Source organism: Parasteatoda tepidariorum, chromosome 6, assembly GCF_982258835.1.
Source record: "Parasteatoda tepidariorum strain Cologne lab strain chromosome 6, Ptep-v5.0, whole genome shotgun sequence".
Taxonomy (NCBI): domain Eukaryota; kingdom Metazoa; phylum Arthropoda; class Arachnida; order Araneae; family Theridiidae; genus Parasteatoda; species Parasteatoda tepidariorum.
In genome coordinates, this window is record NC_141760.1 from 46,368,037 (window position 1) to 46,385,370 (window position 17,334).

At 30.7% G+C, this 17,334-nt stretch overlaps 1 protein-coding gene across 1 annotated transcript in view; it reads right to left on the reverse strand.

Annotated features, from left to right (window-relative positions):
* Positions 1-17,334, reverse strand: part of LOC107451189 (uncharacterized) — a 59,724-nt gene that overhangs the window by 5,468 nt on the left and 36,922 nt on the right. The window contains exons 20-32 of the mRNA XM_043039454.3: positions 15,815-17,207; positions 14,717-15,049; positions 13,391-13,556; positions 12,915-13,090; positions 12,398-12,681; positions 9,990-10,363; positions 8,491-8,720; positions 6,381-6,750; positions 4,842-5,150; positions 3,218-3,522; positions 2,725-2,875; positions 1,311-1,753; positions 1,104-1,224 (exon numbers count right to left, since the gene is read on the reverse strand). Coding sequence (XP_042895388.2) covers positions 1,104-1,224; positions 1,311-1,753; positions 2,725-2,875; positions 3,218-3,522; positions 4,842-5,150; positions 6,381-6,750; positions 8,491-8,720; positions 9,990-10,363; positions 12,398-12,681; positions 12,915-13,090; positions 13,391-13,556; positions 14,717-15,049; positions 15,815-17,207 — 4,655 coding nt within the window. The remainder of the gene's footprint in view (positions 1-1,103; positions 1,225-1,310; positions 1,754-2,724; positions 2,876-3,217; positions 3,523-4,841; positions 5,151-6,380; positions 6,751-8,490; positions 8,721-9,989; positions 10,364-12,397; positions 12,682-12,914; positions 13,091-13,390; positions 13,557-14,716; positions 15,050-15,814; positions 17,208-17,334) is intronic.

Below are 17,334 nucleotides of genomic sequence, written 5' to 3' on the forward strand. Positions count from 1 at the left end.
TACATTATCTGACTTCTGTTTTAACTCCTCATTAGAATTAGTCCAATTATAATATTTTTCACATTGTATAACCTATGGACGAAGATTAACATAAAATATGATCACGAATTCTTCAAGAAATACTTTCATAAAAATGATTTCAATAAAATAAAAACATATATTCGTACAGAAAAAAATTCCGGATAAATTATTGTAAAAAGTACCGACACTAAGGATGCCTGTACTTTTTACCGTAAGATCCATTCTTCAGGAGCATGTTACGGAACAAAAAATCTGATTTACCGTTATTTTTGCTGTACTAATTATCGCAAAATCACTGAATCACTTCAATCAAATGAACATTTCTGTAAAAATTGCGGTATATTTTACAGTAAAAATTGATTTTACCGTAAAATGTATTTTGCAAAGTCCTGATTACTGATTCCTATTTTCTAACAATGCATTTTACTTAAAAGCTATGTCATTTAATTTGAACTGTATGATTTGAATTCAGTGCTATTCAGTTTTAAAACATTCGACTTGAATTCTACGTTATTAAAACCCAAAGTCTTCTTGTCTTTTAATATTTAGATTTCAAATTAATAAATTGATGGTGGTGAATGTATCATCTTACGCAGCAATTCATAATCGGAACTAATCGGCTCTAAAAAGTATGTTACAATCGTAAATTCTCCTCCATTTCTATCTAATATTTAACGAGGATGATAAACACATGAATAAATAAATATAATACTGTAGACTGAAACAAAATGTCCTGTCCCTTATTGCTCAAAACATACGAGCTTAACTCTGAACTTAAAATTTAACACGATTTCACGGGATTTCATAATTGCTTTTACGATGTCGAAATCATAAAATGTCATCTTTAACAATTCTTAATCTTCAGTTATGCATACATCTCAAACTTCAAACTTGGTTGATACTGCCTTTTTTTACCTCTTTTATTTTCTCTTTTACCTCTTTAAAGAAATTTTACTAGTGATGTCTTATTTCGATTAAGATTTAATAATGATGGAACTCTCAGTTTCGCATCATAAACTATGATGACAAAGCAAATTTCATAAATAATTAATTTTGTATGAAAGATTTTTCGATATGCTTACCAATAACTCTCTTAGCCTTCGAGCTCTTGGTTGGGCTCTTCATTTCATATCTTTGTTCCATCAACAAGTGCAGAGTAATATCACTATCCAAAAGTGTTCTAAGCATCTCCCCGTACTCAGCCTTTAAACCAGAAAAGTTTAATTAAAGCAACAATTCAAAAAAGTTCTGAAATTACTAATTGATGCAATGGGAGACGGTATACATACTTTTACTTCTTCAGATTTGCACAGTGAGCATTTCACCAAAATGAAACTCTTTGTCGATCCGGTCCTGTAACTCAAAGAGGCGGCATACCTCATTGCCTGCAACATGTTGATTGGACCATCACCAAACTCCAAGCTATTCAAAGCTGAATCCAGAGATCTAAGAGGACCTGATTCCATGCCATCCATTGTGTGGACATGTGGCTCAGAGTGAATCTTATCACCACCAAAACCAACAACTCTGAATCGAATGTCTTTGTATCCCTTTTGTTTGTAGCTGTTTTCAATTCCTTGAGCCAATTTTGAAATGTATTTTACCCTCTCCTTGTTGCATTGCTTTTCTTCAATCAAGAAAACTACATCAGCAGCTGTAACAGATCCGTCTCTTGGGTATTGAATAGCGTCTCCTTCGTTCATGAAGCCTCCATCCTGTTTCTCACACCATACTGAAATAAAAATATTTTATAGCTTCAAATGATAGTACTTTCGCACAAATTTTATTTATGAAAACATACGATTCTAGAAATATCAATTAGCACTTTTCAATTTAGCTACTTATTTAAATTTTAGCTACTTATTTATTTTTTTTTTATCCTCATTATTTGTCATATCATGTCATGTATTTGTCCTCAGCTATTGATTATACATTATATTGATATCAATAAAGATAAAAAAAATCGTGTAAGTTCTTCATATCTATATCGATACGCATCATGTACATTGTTAGCACCAATAATAATATTGACAAAAAAATCATTGAACTTGCATTGATTTGATATAATGATATCAATAAACAGTTATTGGTTCATAATCATAGCATATGCACTTATAAACAAATAAATATACTAAAATTTTCTTCTATTTTAATGTACGTATTAAAGTGCTATTTGCTTCATAAATTATTGATAGTCCTAACATTTCTTTTATAAATTTTCAGTTGATATTGTTTCTATTATATGAATCATACAAAATTTAGTTGGAAATGGATATTTTTAACATTTCAGTGAATATTAGGAATTTTTAAAAAATTAAAATCAGCTTATGTTTTATTTTTTATAGAACTGTTCATCATATATTGCCTGATTCAATCTTTTTTTAAATCCGGAGCATAAAAACAGTACGCAATTGTACATAGGAGGCTTTGCAAATAGAATAGACATTTAGCATTTTCGCGATTTCCCCATTTTTCCCCTCTCTGTTACCATGGTTATCCACTAATTTCAATTTTTCTCCAGGCCAGTACGTTATTATTGTAATAATGTACAGTTGTTAGTTACAGATACTCCTAAACTGTCGTGTGAATAAAAAGAGTAGTGCTGCTGCCTGTCACATCGTTGCCTAGGTGACAAAGGTAGACCTTGAGACACCAATTTTAATTACAAAAAGTGTGGAATAGTGTGAAACATTTTCTTCTTACCACAATGTTTTGGCATCTTAAGCAATACTCCTTCAGATTTACACTCGGCAAAATAAGCTGCTGCTGTTTCACAAATAACATCATCCTGTTCTGTGTCTGCAACTGCAGCCAAATCAGTGATGCACATTTTCATGTATGGTTCAGGTTCAACCTATGGAAAGTCAAAATAATGGATGATTTAATTCATTATCAAGTGCTTAGTAAAATAGTTAAATAAATTAGTCTAAAGTAATTTTTTTTCTTCCTTAACTTGTATTAATTTTGTATCCTAGCATTTTCTCATTTTAATATTTTTCTGTTCAAAATACTACAACTGGAAGCCTTTGGCAAGAAATAAAGGTAAGGCACAGTCTATTTCTTTTAATCTTTTTTATTAAACACATAAACTTTAAAACCAATTTACTCAAAATTTCTAAAGTTTCTCTTATAATCTCAAAAGCTCAGTTCTTCAATTCTGTGTAAGACAAATTTTAAAGTCAAAAATTGTAGTTACCTGTTTAAAGCATGCTCTAAATTCTGATGTCGATTTCTGGAATAGTGCTTTGCATTTTTCTTGAACTCTGTAGTCGTTAGTCGGTAGTGTTGCGAAATTTTCTGTTGACTTGCAAGCTCCTTGTCCTACTTCCCAAGTGTTGGCGAAAGTTTCAACGTCATCTACGAAATGTCGTCCAGGAGTCATCCAGTCAAGTTGAGGCTCGTAGTTGAACGTTCCAAAAAGTCCTGCCGTTTTTCCAAAATAGAAGCCAGATACCGAGACGCTGCAGTAGTTGTGTACAAAATTGCAAACGATCGAAAAACCTGCAAAATTAATATTTAGTACATTTAAAAACGTTCCAAAAATGTAGACTCTGTTCCAGATTAATTATAATTCGTTTTTAATTGTTAATGTTAACTTTCCCATACTAATATATTGTCATAAGTATGACTTCAAAAAAAATATTGCCTATAATTACAACAAAAAAAAACGTTTATTTTTAGTTCTTAAATGTGTCACATTTATATTTCCTTCTTAAAATTTGTCAATTATTTTGAATTGTTATTGTAAATTGAACTCTCATGTTACTAAATAATTTTAAAAAGGAATGTGTTTAAAGTCTTGCTTGCTCATTTAAGGTTTATAATGGACTAAAAATATTTATTAAGTGGTACCCATTTTCAAGTATCCTATGCAATATTGCATAGGATACTTGAACACTTTTTATCCAACATTTCTTTTAATGCAATGTGTTTGTTATGTAAGGGAACTTAACAAATTTGGAAACTTGGTTCTTTGAATGTAATTAGAAAATAGTTTTGTATTTTGTATAACATACCTTTTCTTTAAAATAAATGTAGGATTATTTTTCTTAAATTTCTACTTATTTAGCAAAAATGCTTAATTTTTCAATACTTTATTCAATAAACCTGTATTGATTTACTTTGCTCAGATTAATTTCTTGTTTTCTACTTTATATTTCTTCAATTTTGCATATATTTGATTACTTAAAAAGCAGAGTGATATTACTATACGAATCAAATTTAACTTATGTCACTTTAAGTCGTAAATGAATATATAAGCAAGGAAAAACGAAAACTCTATCGAAATCTATTTGAAGAAAGAAGTTTTAAAAGCATCAAACTTGTTTGATTACCAGCGAAAATAATATGGAAAAGTAAATGCCGACAATTAGAAACACCTCCGAATTTCATCAGAGATTTAAACTGGTTTTTATGCTTTAATCTCCCCTTCATCATCAGTGATTTGACAGATTTCTGTATCCGTTTTTACTTCGACTGCTTGTAAATTTTAATCGGACGAGGCTTTACTTAATTTGCTAAATAACGGTTTGCTTTGGTAAATAATGTTAAGTAAGGGGACGATACTTAATTTGCTTCGTTTTCGACAGTAATTCTAAATTATACAAAAAGTGATAATTACAGATCATCATGCGTATAGAATATTAGATATGTAAGTTATATAATGTGTGCTATATACGTAAATGTTTTAACTCAGATTATACGTGGAACTTTTAAAATGTGGTTTAAAAACAAAAATGGTTTGCGCTGCATGTCATGAAATTAAACTTTAAAAATGTTTTAATGGACTTTCTGAGCAAACGGATTTATAAAACTCTTACCTTTCTTTTCATTATCAACTCTGACATTAGGTCCCTCCCTCATTACTACAGTGTGTCCAACCTGGATGGGACACTCTGCTTTGACGTCATCAAGGGTGACTTTGTAGTCATTTCCGATGTCGATTTTTCTTCCGTCAGCCAAAATGGTGAGAGATCTCCTCATGTGGTCTGATGTTCCGTAGTTGACGACAGCAGTGAAATTTCCGTCGACGAAGTCTCGAGCAAGAAGGTAGCTGCATTTTCCGGCAAAGTCGTAAGACTTTTTGTCGAATGTAATGAAGTGTTGGTTACCAGAGATAAGAGCATGTGCTGAAAATTGTTAAAGAAAAATGTTGATGAATGTTGTTAGGAGATAGGTATAACGATTATGTAAAATGTAGTTTTATGTATGAATGTATTTAATAACTTATATCTACTAGAAATTTTTTAAAAATTAACCAAATAAATCATGATTATTATTGTTAAATTATAGGTCTTGAACTAATATAACGCTGACCTACACGTTCAAGTAGTACAAGAGAATAAATTTTACGAGCGTTTTTTTTCCAATTCAATTCCGTAACCTTGTAATTTTAAACCCAATCCAGACGACAAAGGAACTCCTGGATCAAGTATTAAGAGAAGATTGCCTTCACGGACAACTTTTTAATGGAACTAACCCGTATTTGTGTTACATGGAGAGGAACACCACGAAAGCTTCCATCGGTTAGCCCGATGGCAAGGGGACTATAACTCATGAACCGCTACTACTGAGCATACATTTAGGTCATCACTGTGATCGGTGGGAGTCCGGGGAGGAATTCAAAGCTACCAGCTTTTGACGGGATTCGAACCCGGTTCACCTCATTGGAAGCTGAAGTCAGAAACTAATAATTTAACTATGCAGTATTATGCTACCATTTAGTTAACATTTCAGAAGTCCTTATTTGGAAAGAGAGAATGCTAATAAAGAATACAAAGAATAATAAAGAATACTAATAAAGAAATTGAAATTAAAAATTTCTCCGTTCGAAAATACGAAGCCTATTGCTGTGTTGTTCCAAGCCATTAAATTGTAAACATTTAATATCGCAATATACAAGGAAAAATTAGTTAATATTTTCTTTCATTTATTTTTCCAAACACGAAAAGATTAAAACACTTATTAATTAGTAATCATTGATGAGATATTTGACAAGAAAAAAGTTAAATTTTATTTAGAATGTGGCTTTATGTCACATTTTAATAACCCTATAACTTTCAAGAAATAAAATCCCCTTACTCTCTTTTAAGCACATAGTAATAAGTATAGTTAAGCATAACTAAGCAAAATAGTTAAAAACTTTAACGTATTGTCAGAGTATTTTTGAATTATTCTTAGTAAGCAAAATTTGATTTGCAACAAAATGTTACAAAATTTAAGAACTTTTATCATTATTGTACTTTAAAAAAAAAATAATTTGGAATTTCAAATAGCTTAAATAAATGAATAATTTATAAAACAATTTTGTAATAGCATCATATAAAAATGAATGCTAAAAAAAATTTAAATTTATTTACCTCTAAAAGCAGGCAGCCAAAAGCTTGGTGTGAAGTATTTCGTAAATTTATAATAATAATCCCAGATGCAGAAGTCTTCATAATGTTCAGCCAGTACTGTGTTCAAGTTAATCATTTTTTGATATTCTGGGTAAGTTTTAAAATCGAATACTTCAATCAAACTGCTTCGAGGTCCTGGTAGTGTGAATTCTAGGGAGATGAATCCTCTTTCTGGAGTGAAAGTATATTTGGCGCCAGCATGAGATCTATAAAAGTCAGCCAAAAATTCATGAGCAGAGTTCATAGCAACGGATTTCAAATAATCAGCAGTTGTTTCAGCCAAGGCGGAGACGGCATAATCCAATCCCAGATTGTGGTACACTTCAACACTCTGAAATAGAAAATATTCTCATTATTCTAACTTTTTGTTCATCAAAATATAAAAAAAAATATTGCGTGGAATATTTTATTTTATGCCGATGACTACTGATGATCAACTCCTTAGCCTTGTAATTTTGAACCCAAACTGCTCCCAATCAAGTATTGGGAGAATGTCATGACGATTTCTCCCCCTAAAGTATTGGGAGAAATTTGCCTTCGAATGGGATTTTTTTATGGAACAAATCTGCATTTGCGTCACAGGAAGAGGGAAACCACGAAAACCTTCCACGGTTAGTCTGGCAGCTAGGGGACACTAAACCATGATTGGTCTACCACTGAGTATATTTTACATCAGCACTGCGCTTGGCTCGAGCCGGATGTGGAATTCGTATCGACCAACCATCATTGGGATTCGAACCCGGTTCACCTCATTGGAAGGCAAACGCTCTATCCCCTGAACCACCTCTTCTCTTGGCATAGAACATTAAAATAACATGAAGTATCTTCCTACACAAAATAATAATAATTTATTGTAACTAATGAGATCCTTAACAGTGTATTGTGTGCCAAATGCTCACTATGCGTTATCTTACCAATATAAAACTATTTCCTTAAAGTTCTTTGAGTTTAAAAATTACTGAAATTTTTTTATTATTTGAAATCAACAAATGCATTAGATTAAAAAATTAGCTCTTCTTTTTTGCAGCGTTCTAAGCCTTTGCCTTCTCAAATGTTTGGTATGAACATTAAGTGTACTTGAAATATTTATATGGATATAATCTTTTTTTACATATTTTAAACTGAAAATTGATTGAAATTTGAATTGAAATACACTGAATTTTCAGAACGTTTTCTAACTTTCAGCCTTATTGTTGATTTTAACAAATTGATATCAGTCGAAACTACAATCAAAGCAAATTTTACATACATTAATTTTCTGCTATAAATAACTTTAAATAATTGCTGTATAATTCCCTAAAAATCAATCAAATTATTTAGAGAAAACTGAAAATAAAAAAAATTCTTTATACAGTGTATCAGCATGCGTTACACTGTATACACTTAGCAACATACCTTATGGTTAAGTTATAACTAGATATAAAACTTCTCCAAAAAGATCCATTTTAAAAATCACTTTTTTTATAATTAATTTGAAAAGGCACCATCAGATTATTTTCATTTTTGTTTACTTATAAAACACTGTATCGTGTTTGAAAATTTTGATTAACTAGTAGATTTATAAACTATGAATTCTTTTTATTATACAATAATGATAATGAGTAACCCAAGAATGATCGTTGGTAATTCGAAAAAGAAACTACAAATTAAATGAAGTAAAACATGTAGTTTGCTGCATTCTGATTAGGAAACTAGATTTATTTTTGCTAAGCTTTAAAATTTAAACAATTAATTGCATTTCTAGCAAAAAAAAAAAATCTGCGAACTATGTTTTCAACTCCATGCTGGAACTGCATGCTAGAAATATTTCAACAGCGGTCTGTAAATTCCCTCCCTAGATTGTTCCGCGTAGTTGATATGTTGCATCATAAAATAATGTTTTTTCCTTAATTACTATCACCATCTGCTGTCAAACTTAGTAACTAATTTTAAAACTTCATGAGAATATTTAACTGGTTTCCTAAGTAGAATGCAGCGAACCGTACGTTTCCATCTCCTTCAGTTTTTCTTTTATTTAAATTTTTAGAACCATCAGTATGTATGCATTCGCACTCTGTCCTTAGGCACTTACTCTTCGTAAAGCGGAATTAGCAACTCCAGACATGTATTCTACTGTAGGATGGTTGATGATTGTGTCCATCAATTGCATGTCATAGTATCTGTCAATGAAAGCTTGAGCTGACTCTGCGTAGTTGAAGTCTTGGAAAGCCTGGATGGTTGTCATAACACTGTTAGAATAGCTCATCACTGCACGGTAGAATCTGTTGGACACAATACAATCCGTAGCTGCAGAAGCAATTCCTGTAGAAAATATTTATATTATATATTGATAGAAAATTTGTTAAATTGTCACTGAAATCACAATCTACCTTCTTCATTCTCTATTTTAACTATGGTAAATTATGTGACCGCTTATTTCTTTTTTATTGAATTCCAAAGCTATGCATTTGCTGCATTTTATACTAACATAAAATATAAGAACACTATCTGAAATTAATCAGAATCTACCTCCCTTATTCACTTTTTTATTTATGGTAAATTTTATGAATACCATTTTCCATTCAATAAATCATTAAGTTATGCATTTGCTTCATTATATTACTATTTGAAGCATATAAGAAATGGAAAAACTAAATGAAGGTAGTTAAAATCTACCTTTTTAATTCGCAATTTTAACTATAGTAAATTATATGAACTGATACTTTCATTTTACTAAGTCTCTAAGCTATGTATTTGCTTCATTATATTACTTTATGAAGCATATGAGACATGAAAAAAACTAAATAGTCGAAATATGCCGTCTTAATTCTCTATTTTATAATTATAATAAATTAAATTAACACCAATGTCCCATTTTGTTATGTCACTAAGCTATGTATTTGATTCATTATAATATGAAACATATGAGATATGAGAAAACTATATGAAGGTAGACAGAATCTACCTTCTTTTTCACTATTTTTATTGTGGTAAATAATATGTACACTAATTTCGATTTTATTGTGTCACTAAGCTATGTATTTGATTCATTATCATATGAAACATATGAGATATGAGAAAACTACATGAAGGTAGACAGAATCTACCTTCTTTTTCAATATTTTTACTATGGTAAATAATATGAGCACCAATTTCCATTTTACTATGTCACTAAGCTACGTATTTGCTTCATTACATTACTATATGAAATAAATGCATTGCTTAGTGACTCAATAAAGAAAATATGGCTAAAAATAATAAAGTTTAAAGTATTTGTTTTGCTGTATTAATAATATTTAATTATTTGTTTCATTTTATTCCCCACTGAACTGTATTTTAGTGTACTTAGTTACTAAACTTGAATTAGTAAGGTCTTAAGCCATAGCTTAATATTTTAGAGCTAATTTATACGCTTTGAAGAAGTTATGCAAACATTTAAAACCTTAAAAATTAAATATAGTTAGTGAATAACATGAAATAAAACGTAAAATATATTTCTATATACTATTTATTTATTTAATAAATAAGTAACTTATATTTTAAAAAATATTTATTAATCTGAATCAAACAAAGCAATTAATATTGTCTTACCGTTGACAGTGTAACGTATTTTATCAGCAGCTTGTTTTGTGTAGTAGTATCCATCAATAATGCAAGGTGCATACGACCGTATCCATTTGTCAACTCTTAAGTACATTTTATCACACAGGACTTTGAATTTGCGGTTAGTTACTTGCATCCATTCACTGATTCTTCTCAAAGCGTTTTTAGTGCATTCTCTAGCGCAGTGCTTCAGGGACTTCATGGCATTGCATGCAGATCTATGCATTCTAGTGAACACTTCACTCATATATTCATTCAAGTCCATTAATGAATATTGGATGGTGTAATAGATCTCTTCAAGTTGTTCTACTGCCATGTAATACATAGTTTCGCAGCCTAAAGCAAGTCCACCCATCAATTCCCTGAAAAGATAGTTCAAAAATTCAATATTATAGAGTGCGGATCGTAATAATTTGTATTTTATTTACATATCACAAGTTGGCTTTGTTGTTTCTAATGTCACTTTTTTTATTTTATAATCGTCGTTGATCGGCCGACCCAATTTCATGGGTTTACGACTACTTACGTTCAACTCCGTAGCCTTGTAATTTTGAACCAATCCAGAAGACAAGGAAACTCCTGGATCAGTACCCCCAGAGGTATTGATTAGTTGTGGGAACATGGAGAACTTTGAGACTCGACAGATTTAACGTGCATCAGTCACCATTTACTACACGGGGAGTCTTCGGCCGGCGAGGATCGAACCCACGACCTCTTGGATATGGGCCCAGCGCCCTACCGACCAGGCTATCCCGGCCCTTCTAATGTCACTTGCCAAAACCAGCAAGCATGCTTGGTGAAACGAATCGAATTTAAGGCAGAGGGTGCGTTTCCTATTTTTCATTAGCGTTATCTATGGCCAAGAATATGACTTCAGCCACACACACACATCACAGTCCGTTCATAGAGCTGACCCATAAATGCATTCATCCATTCATCCGCCGAACTTAATTTTGACCTGAACCAGAGAGGGATCAATCTCAAATTTCGTACCCTTAGAAGTATGATCTGTTATGGGAACGTGGAGGACTTTGCGACCCAACAGATTTAACAGACACCGGTTGCCATTTACTGCACGGGGAGTGACTACTACAGGTGGAGATCGAACTCGTGACTTCTTGGACATGGGCCCAATGCTCTACCAACCAGGCTATCCCTACCGCTTCACAAGTTGGAAAAAGTATTTATCAAAAATGATCAAGTAACTTTTTCAGAATTACAAAAAAAATATATCTTTTCTGTACAGCATAAAAAACAGTTATCGTATTAACGTTTCACGAATTCATATTGGATAAAAAGAATCATTTGAAGTGATAGTTAACAAGTAAAGAAGATCCAGGTATCATTGACAGACATCACCATGGAATTAATTAAAGCAAATTTTTTTTTAAATTATTTATTTGCCCCAAACTTAACGGTACTTATAAAAAAATTTATTTTTTATACCTTCCTAGGATTCTTCCCTGTTATTATTATTTTTTTATTTTCAGTTTGATATTATTCATAAATAAAACTTAAAGTAGTGTTCTATACTAATATTATATTGCTAGTTTAAGTTTTTAATTTGTATACAAGAATCTGTTTATCAAAGTAGTACGAAGCATGAAAAAGGTGGAGCTCCTTATCAATTGCATTAAAGATAAGACAATAATAGTAAAATTTATATTCTTAAAAAAATTTGAAAAGCAAACGAATTTAGACAGAAAAAACTTAGTTTAACTTGATTTTTTTCTCATCAGCTTTCTTCACATGCATCTTAGTATTTATCTACGTACAAGTTTAAACAATTTTGATAAAAAATTCAAAATTTGAATTTTGTTAATGGTATTATACATTTATTTTATTAGAAATACCTGAGTAAAAGTATTAGATTAAAAGTGTAACTATATCATTTAATCATCGACGTTTTCTATTTGTTTAATAGTATTATTCAGCTTAAATGGGTAATTCTAGCAGTAGTATTACTCTGCTATAATTGGTAATTTCATCTTTTTTATGTTAGCCGTTGTTTATGCTTATGTGTTTTTCTTTCTTTTTTTTTTGCATAAATATATCATTTTGATCAAACAAAATTTTATCTTATTTTTCCAAACAGAATCGTCAACAGTTGAATCTATAGCAATACCCTAAGTTAAAACAATGAGAAAATACATATTTTAAGTGCCCTTTTAAACGTACAAGATGAGATGAAATTTTTGAACGATTTTCAGTGTGCTGAAGTAGCCACTTGCCCTCGCTGAACAAATTTCTAGACCATAGCACAAACGATTCTGGGTATTTAAAAGTAACACGCACACTCACATACATAAACTTTTCTTTTTTTAATACAGATTATAAAGCGCAAAAAAATTATAGTAAAATAAATAAAAAATTAAATAAAAAATGAGTTTACTTACGTCATAAATTTCTCCAAGTTCTGATAACCAACAACTATGTCTTTCATGCAAAATTCATTTCTGTTGTACATTGTCCAGAAAGCATTATTGGTGATTTTAAAGTCATTTTCAATTTCTTTCAGACCATTCTTCAAGTCATTGAGGAATGGGGACATAAGTTCAGACACTGATCGGGAGATAAGGTTAGCTCTTGCTGACCACTCTTCGTTGAGTGTAGAACTCAAAGAATTGTATCGTTCACTGCTTGACCTTCCTACTGCTCGAATAGTTTCTCCAGTAGCAATCTATTATAAAAGTAATACAAAAATATTAGAACCATGGAAAATAAATGATGACTATTGCTAACGATCTTAAATAAGTGCAAAATAAATGCTTTTATAACAGATTCAAGTAAAATAATTGAAGAATAAAAGAAATTGATAACAATATACTCTAATCTAATTAAAAAAAATAGTTTAGCTCTTGATATGCATTGTTACTCCTCTTTCATTTCAGGAGGAAAAAAATTAATATTTACTCTTAATTCTCTCATGAGCCTTGGTCTCCAGATAGCCCTCGATTTGAGAATTTTTGATTGTTCCAGACCAATGTACATATCGGCATCGGTTATTACATTTCCGTTCTTACTATGGGAAATTTTGAGATTAACTGATTCGCCAGGGAATGAGGCAGACATCTGTAATCCAGTGTTTTCTGCAATAGAAGACAAAGTAAATTTAATAAATTTATTTTAGTATTATCAATTAATTTATCAATATTATATATATATATATATATATATATATATATATATATATATATATATATATATATATATATATATATATATATATATATATATATATATACATATATATAATTTATTTTTATTATTTCCAAAAATCTGCATTTGTTTTCAGAGATATTTATTACAATGAAATGTTATTTTATGAATTCTTAAAAAATTGGGAAAAAAATGTAACTTATTAAACCAGTTATAATTGAGAAGCATACCATTGTTCATAACACTTAAATCCATAGCGTTGTTTCGTCTGCTGTATTTGACATTTGCTGCTAAATCTTTAACGTCATTCCTCATTCTTTCCAACATCATATCCAAATCTCCATTTCTTCCAGTCATTTTACCTGAAATGCTTGTCTTGTCTGAATTGGATATCATCTATAAGAAAAAGCAAGTGAAGTGATTATTGTATGCAACCACAAAATGTTTTATATTTAAGCTGTAATAATTAAAAATAGTAATGTTTATTATAAGTTGAGTAATCACTTCTAATTTAACGTGACTTTTGACATTAATAAGCTCTAAAATCCTTTCCCTCAAAATGAGTTTTTAAAGCTATTTCAACTATAAACATTAAGAAATTTAAAAATACATAGAAAAATTAAACAATTCAAATAAAAAGCAATGATGTATTTTATATGCCATCTTATAAAAACTCGTTAGGTGATTTTTTTAATGCGTTTAAATAAATAAACTGCATTAATTTTTTTCATTGCTAATTGAACAAATGTATTTTTTTTCATTTATTTATCTTTGATTTTGAACAACAAATAGAAATTAAAATTTCATTTGTAGACATATTTTTAAAGCAGTTAATGATTTAAACAAGCTTTTCTTTTTTTAATCAAACCGAACTGTTAAATAACAGACAAATGAAAATTAAGAACACATTTCCAGATAGTTCTGCTCTGACTCTAGATATTGATTTTTTAAAGCAGCTTATGATTACCTGACTTCTTAACCTCTAGCATAGTTGTTGAATAACAGATTAAAAACAAATTAAAAATACAGTTTTAGACCATTTTTCTAAACACTGTAAAAAATTTGGATCAAATTCCGAGGAAAATTTTGTTTTGATTTAAGGCTTTTTACCGTAAAATCTATTTTTTCTGGAACCTGTTACGGAACAAAAAATCTGATACACCGTAATTTTTACAGTAACGTTTACCGTAAAATCACTGAATCACTCTAATTAAATAAATATTACTATGAGAATTACGGTATAATATTTTATAGTAAAAAAGATTTTACGGTAAAATGGACACTACGAATGATGGACCAAAAGTGCCGGGACTTTATATCGTAATTTGATAGCGATTTTTTTACAGTGAACCTAGTATTGACACTACAGGCACTATGGAATGTTCAGAATGCAGTACTGGATATTTTTTTATTTAATACTTAATTTGTCTCATTTGAAATTTAATTTCTTTTTTAACTAGTCACTTGTTTGTTTAGTCCTTTTAGTTTGTTTTTATACTAATTTTTCAAGGATTGAAATAAATTTTTAAATAAAGAAAAATCCTTATAAGACATACCGTCAGATCTATTTCTTGTCTTAGTTTCATGATTTTTGCTCTAACTTCTCTAACAGTTTGGGCCAATTTTGTGTCTAAAGTGTACATTATGAGGTTTGCGGATGACTCCAATTTGCTGTCCATCACTTCAGCTGATGAACGAATGTCTGTTCTGCTCATTGGATGTTTAAGATTAAACTCTGCTTTGTAATGACTGTCTCGGCTGTTTTTAGAAAGATCATTTGCTCTAAGTTCGAGCAACAAGTTGTGATGTCGTTCACGGGAATAATCGAGTTCGCTCTTGACATAGAATTCTCCTGGACCCATTGTTACGACGTTTGTCTGCACTATATCCTGAAAAAAAACACAATATTTAATGTGTTAATATTCGAATGAGTGATTTAATTAAATCATGAATCTTTAAATGGTTTAAGTATATATTAAAAGTCTAAATGGAATGCATTAAGGTTATGCAGCATATGGAGTTGATTGACATGCATTTGTAATAAGGCAATTATGATATGGAGTACGAAATTTTCAATTTTAAACTTTGAAACCTTCTAATATTCTAAATTTATTTCTGATTTGTCACTTTTTTAAAAAAATTATATAACTTAATTTTCATATTCTTTAATACTTTAATTATAAGCAAAGTTTTCTTTTTTAACAATTAATCAATTTTTTTCATAAAATGAAAAGGCAACTATTTAAATGGTTACTCAATTCAAAATGTTCATATTATTGTTAATTTGAACATTATGCGGTAGTATTGTTGATGCATATGTAAACCCAGAATACACTGATTGCAATGTAATATTGATGAACAAGATCTGCTTTAAATTCGAATATATCTACGGACCAATAAAAAGACTTGATGATTACGAAAAGGTTGAAAAAATGGTTGCGTTACAATATATGCTATTATTTAAGAAATTAATACTACTATGGTTTTTCCCAGAAAAAGTTAAAGTAATATGAGAAAACTTTTAGCCATTGAAAATGTCTAGTCTTAAAGATTTTGATTGAATTTGATGAAGAAAGCTTTTCGTCATAATACGTGATTTGACTTTTATGTACACTAATAATTCTAAGAAAGCCCATTCAAATTAAATTTTATACCTTATTAAGTTTAGGATGGTCCACAACAATTTGAACTCGGTGAGATGTTTGTTTGCTTGAACTGAGGTCGGTATGCATAAGTCCTACACCCATGTGTTTTTCTAATGAGCGAGCAGCATCCCAATAGAAGTCCACTCCTCCAGATTTTGCTCGAGAAGTTTGAGTGAAATTTCCTTTCAGCATGAGAGATCTTACAGGAGTATCCAGTCTGCTCCACAGTTCTTTTCCTGTATCTGTATCAGCCAATCTAAAGTCATATGAAATTCGTTTGTCAGATTTCTCATCCCAGCTGAATGCGGCATCATGCAGGAATTGCCTGTTGTCTCGTTGGTGAGATGTTCGGAAAGAAACTACCCTAGCCAAACGAGATGATTTGAAAACAATTTCTTGGCCGTTGGTGATTTGTTTTCTGTCAGCTGATATGGTCAGATCGAATGGCTTAATGTCTAGCACAAAATGTGAGGATTTGGCACCAAAAAGAATAACTTCCATTTTCATCTGCTTAGCTCTGTTGTAATCAACTTCTAAAGTGTCCTCAGTGTTGGTGTACTTCTTAACTCTACCGTATGATATTTTGACGTCTTGTAAATTGGTACGAGGAATGGACAGTTGAATGACACCTCTAACTCCATCTCTTTGGTATCGATGGTGCACTTTGAAGAAATCTTTGTAATCGTCTGTTACATACTGCGATAGGATAAGTACGCCTTGTGAATTAGTCTGGTGGCTGATGATTCCTTGAATATTACGATAACTGTAGTAAGGAGTTTCTGCTTGAAATTCAACTTTGAAATTGTAAAGACTTTCATACGCGATGGAAGTATTCAAGTTGTATCTTTGATTTCTGGGGCTGCTGTAAATGACCGATATCTGTTTCTGATTGTCCGAGCTTCCGTATGCACCCCCAAAGGTATACGAATCCGATCTTGGTGTCACAACAGTCAGGACAACATCTTTTTTAGAGTCCGAATGTTCCAATCGACCGGAAGCTGTCCACTTTGTATTGTCCATTTCGATTTCCCCTCTTCCAGATATTCTTGATCTTCCAATACCATACTGACTGTATATTGAGAATTTATGTCTGGGTATAGAAAGTGTGAGCCTTGAATCTGCGCTTGAGTAATCTGGATTGTAGTGGACATTACCTAAGAGTTGAATATTTTGATAGTTTCGAATGGGAAGTTTGAGCATGACGGACATTTCTTCCGAACCTCTTGTACTTATGTACTTTGATGTGATTCCTAATGATGGCACAATTCTGTTTGAGCTTTCCATTTGAAAGCTACAGTCAATGTTTTCAAATCTATCATTCTGTAATCGTCCATCCAATCGAAACATTGTAAATCCTTCAAAAGGTGTGTTGATTGTAAGGAAACCTTCAATATTTTCCCACCTAAAACAAAATTTATAAAAATTTATAATAATTATAATAATTAAGTAAAAATTATTTTATAATTATTGGGAAAAATATATGCATATTTTTTCAAAACATATTTAATTAAAGTGAATTAAATATATTG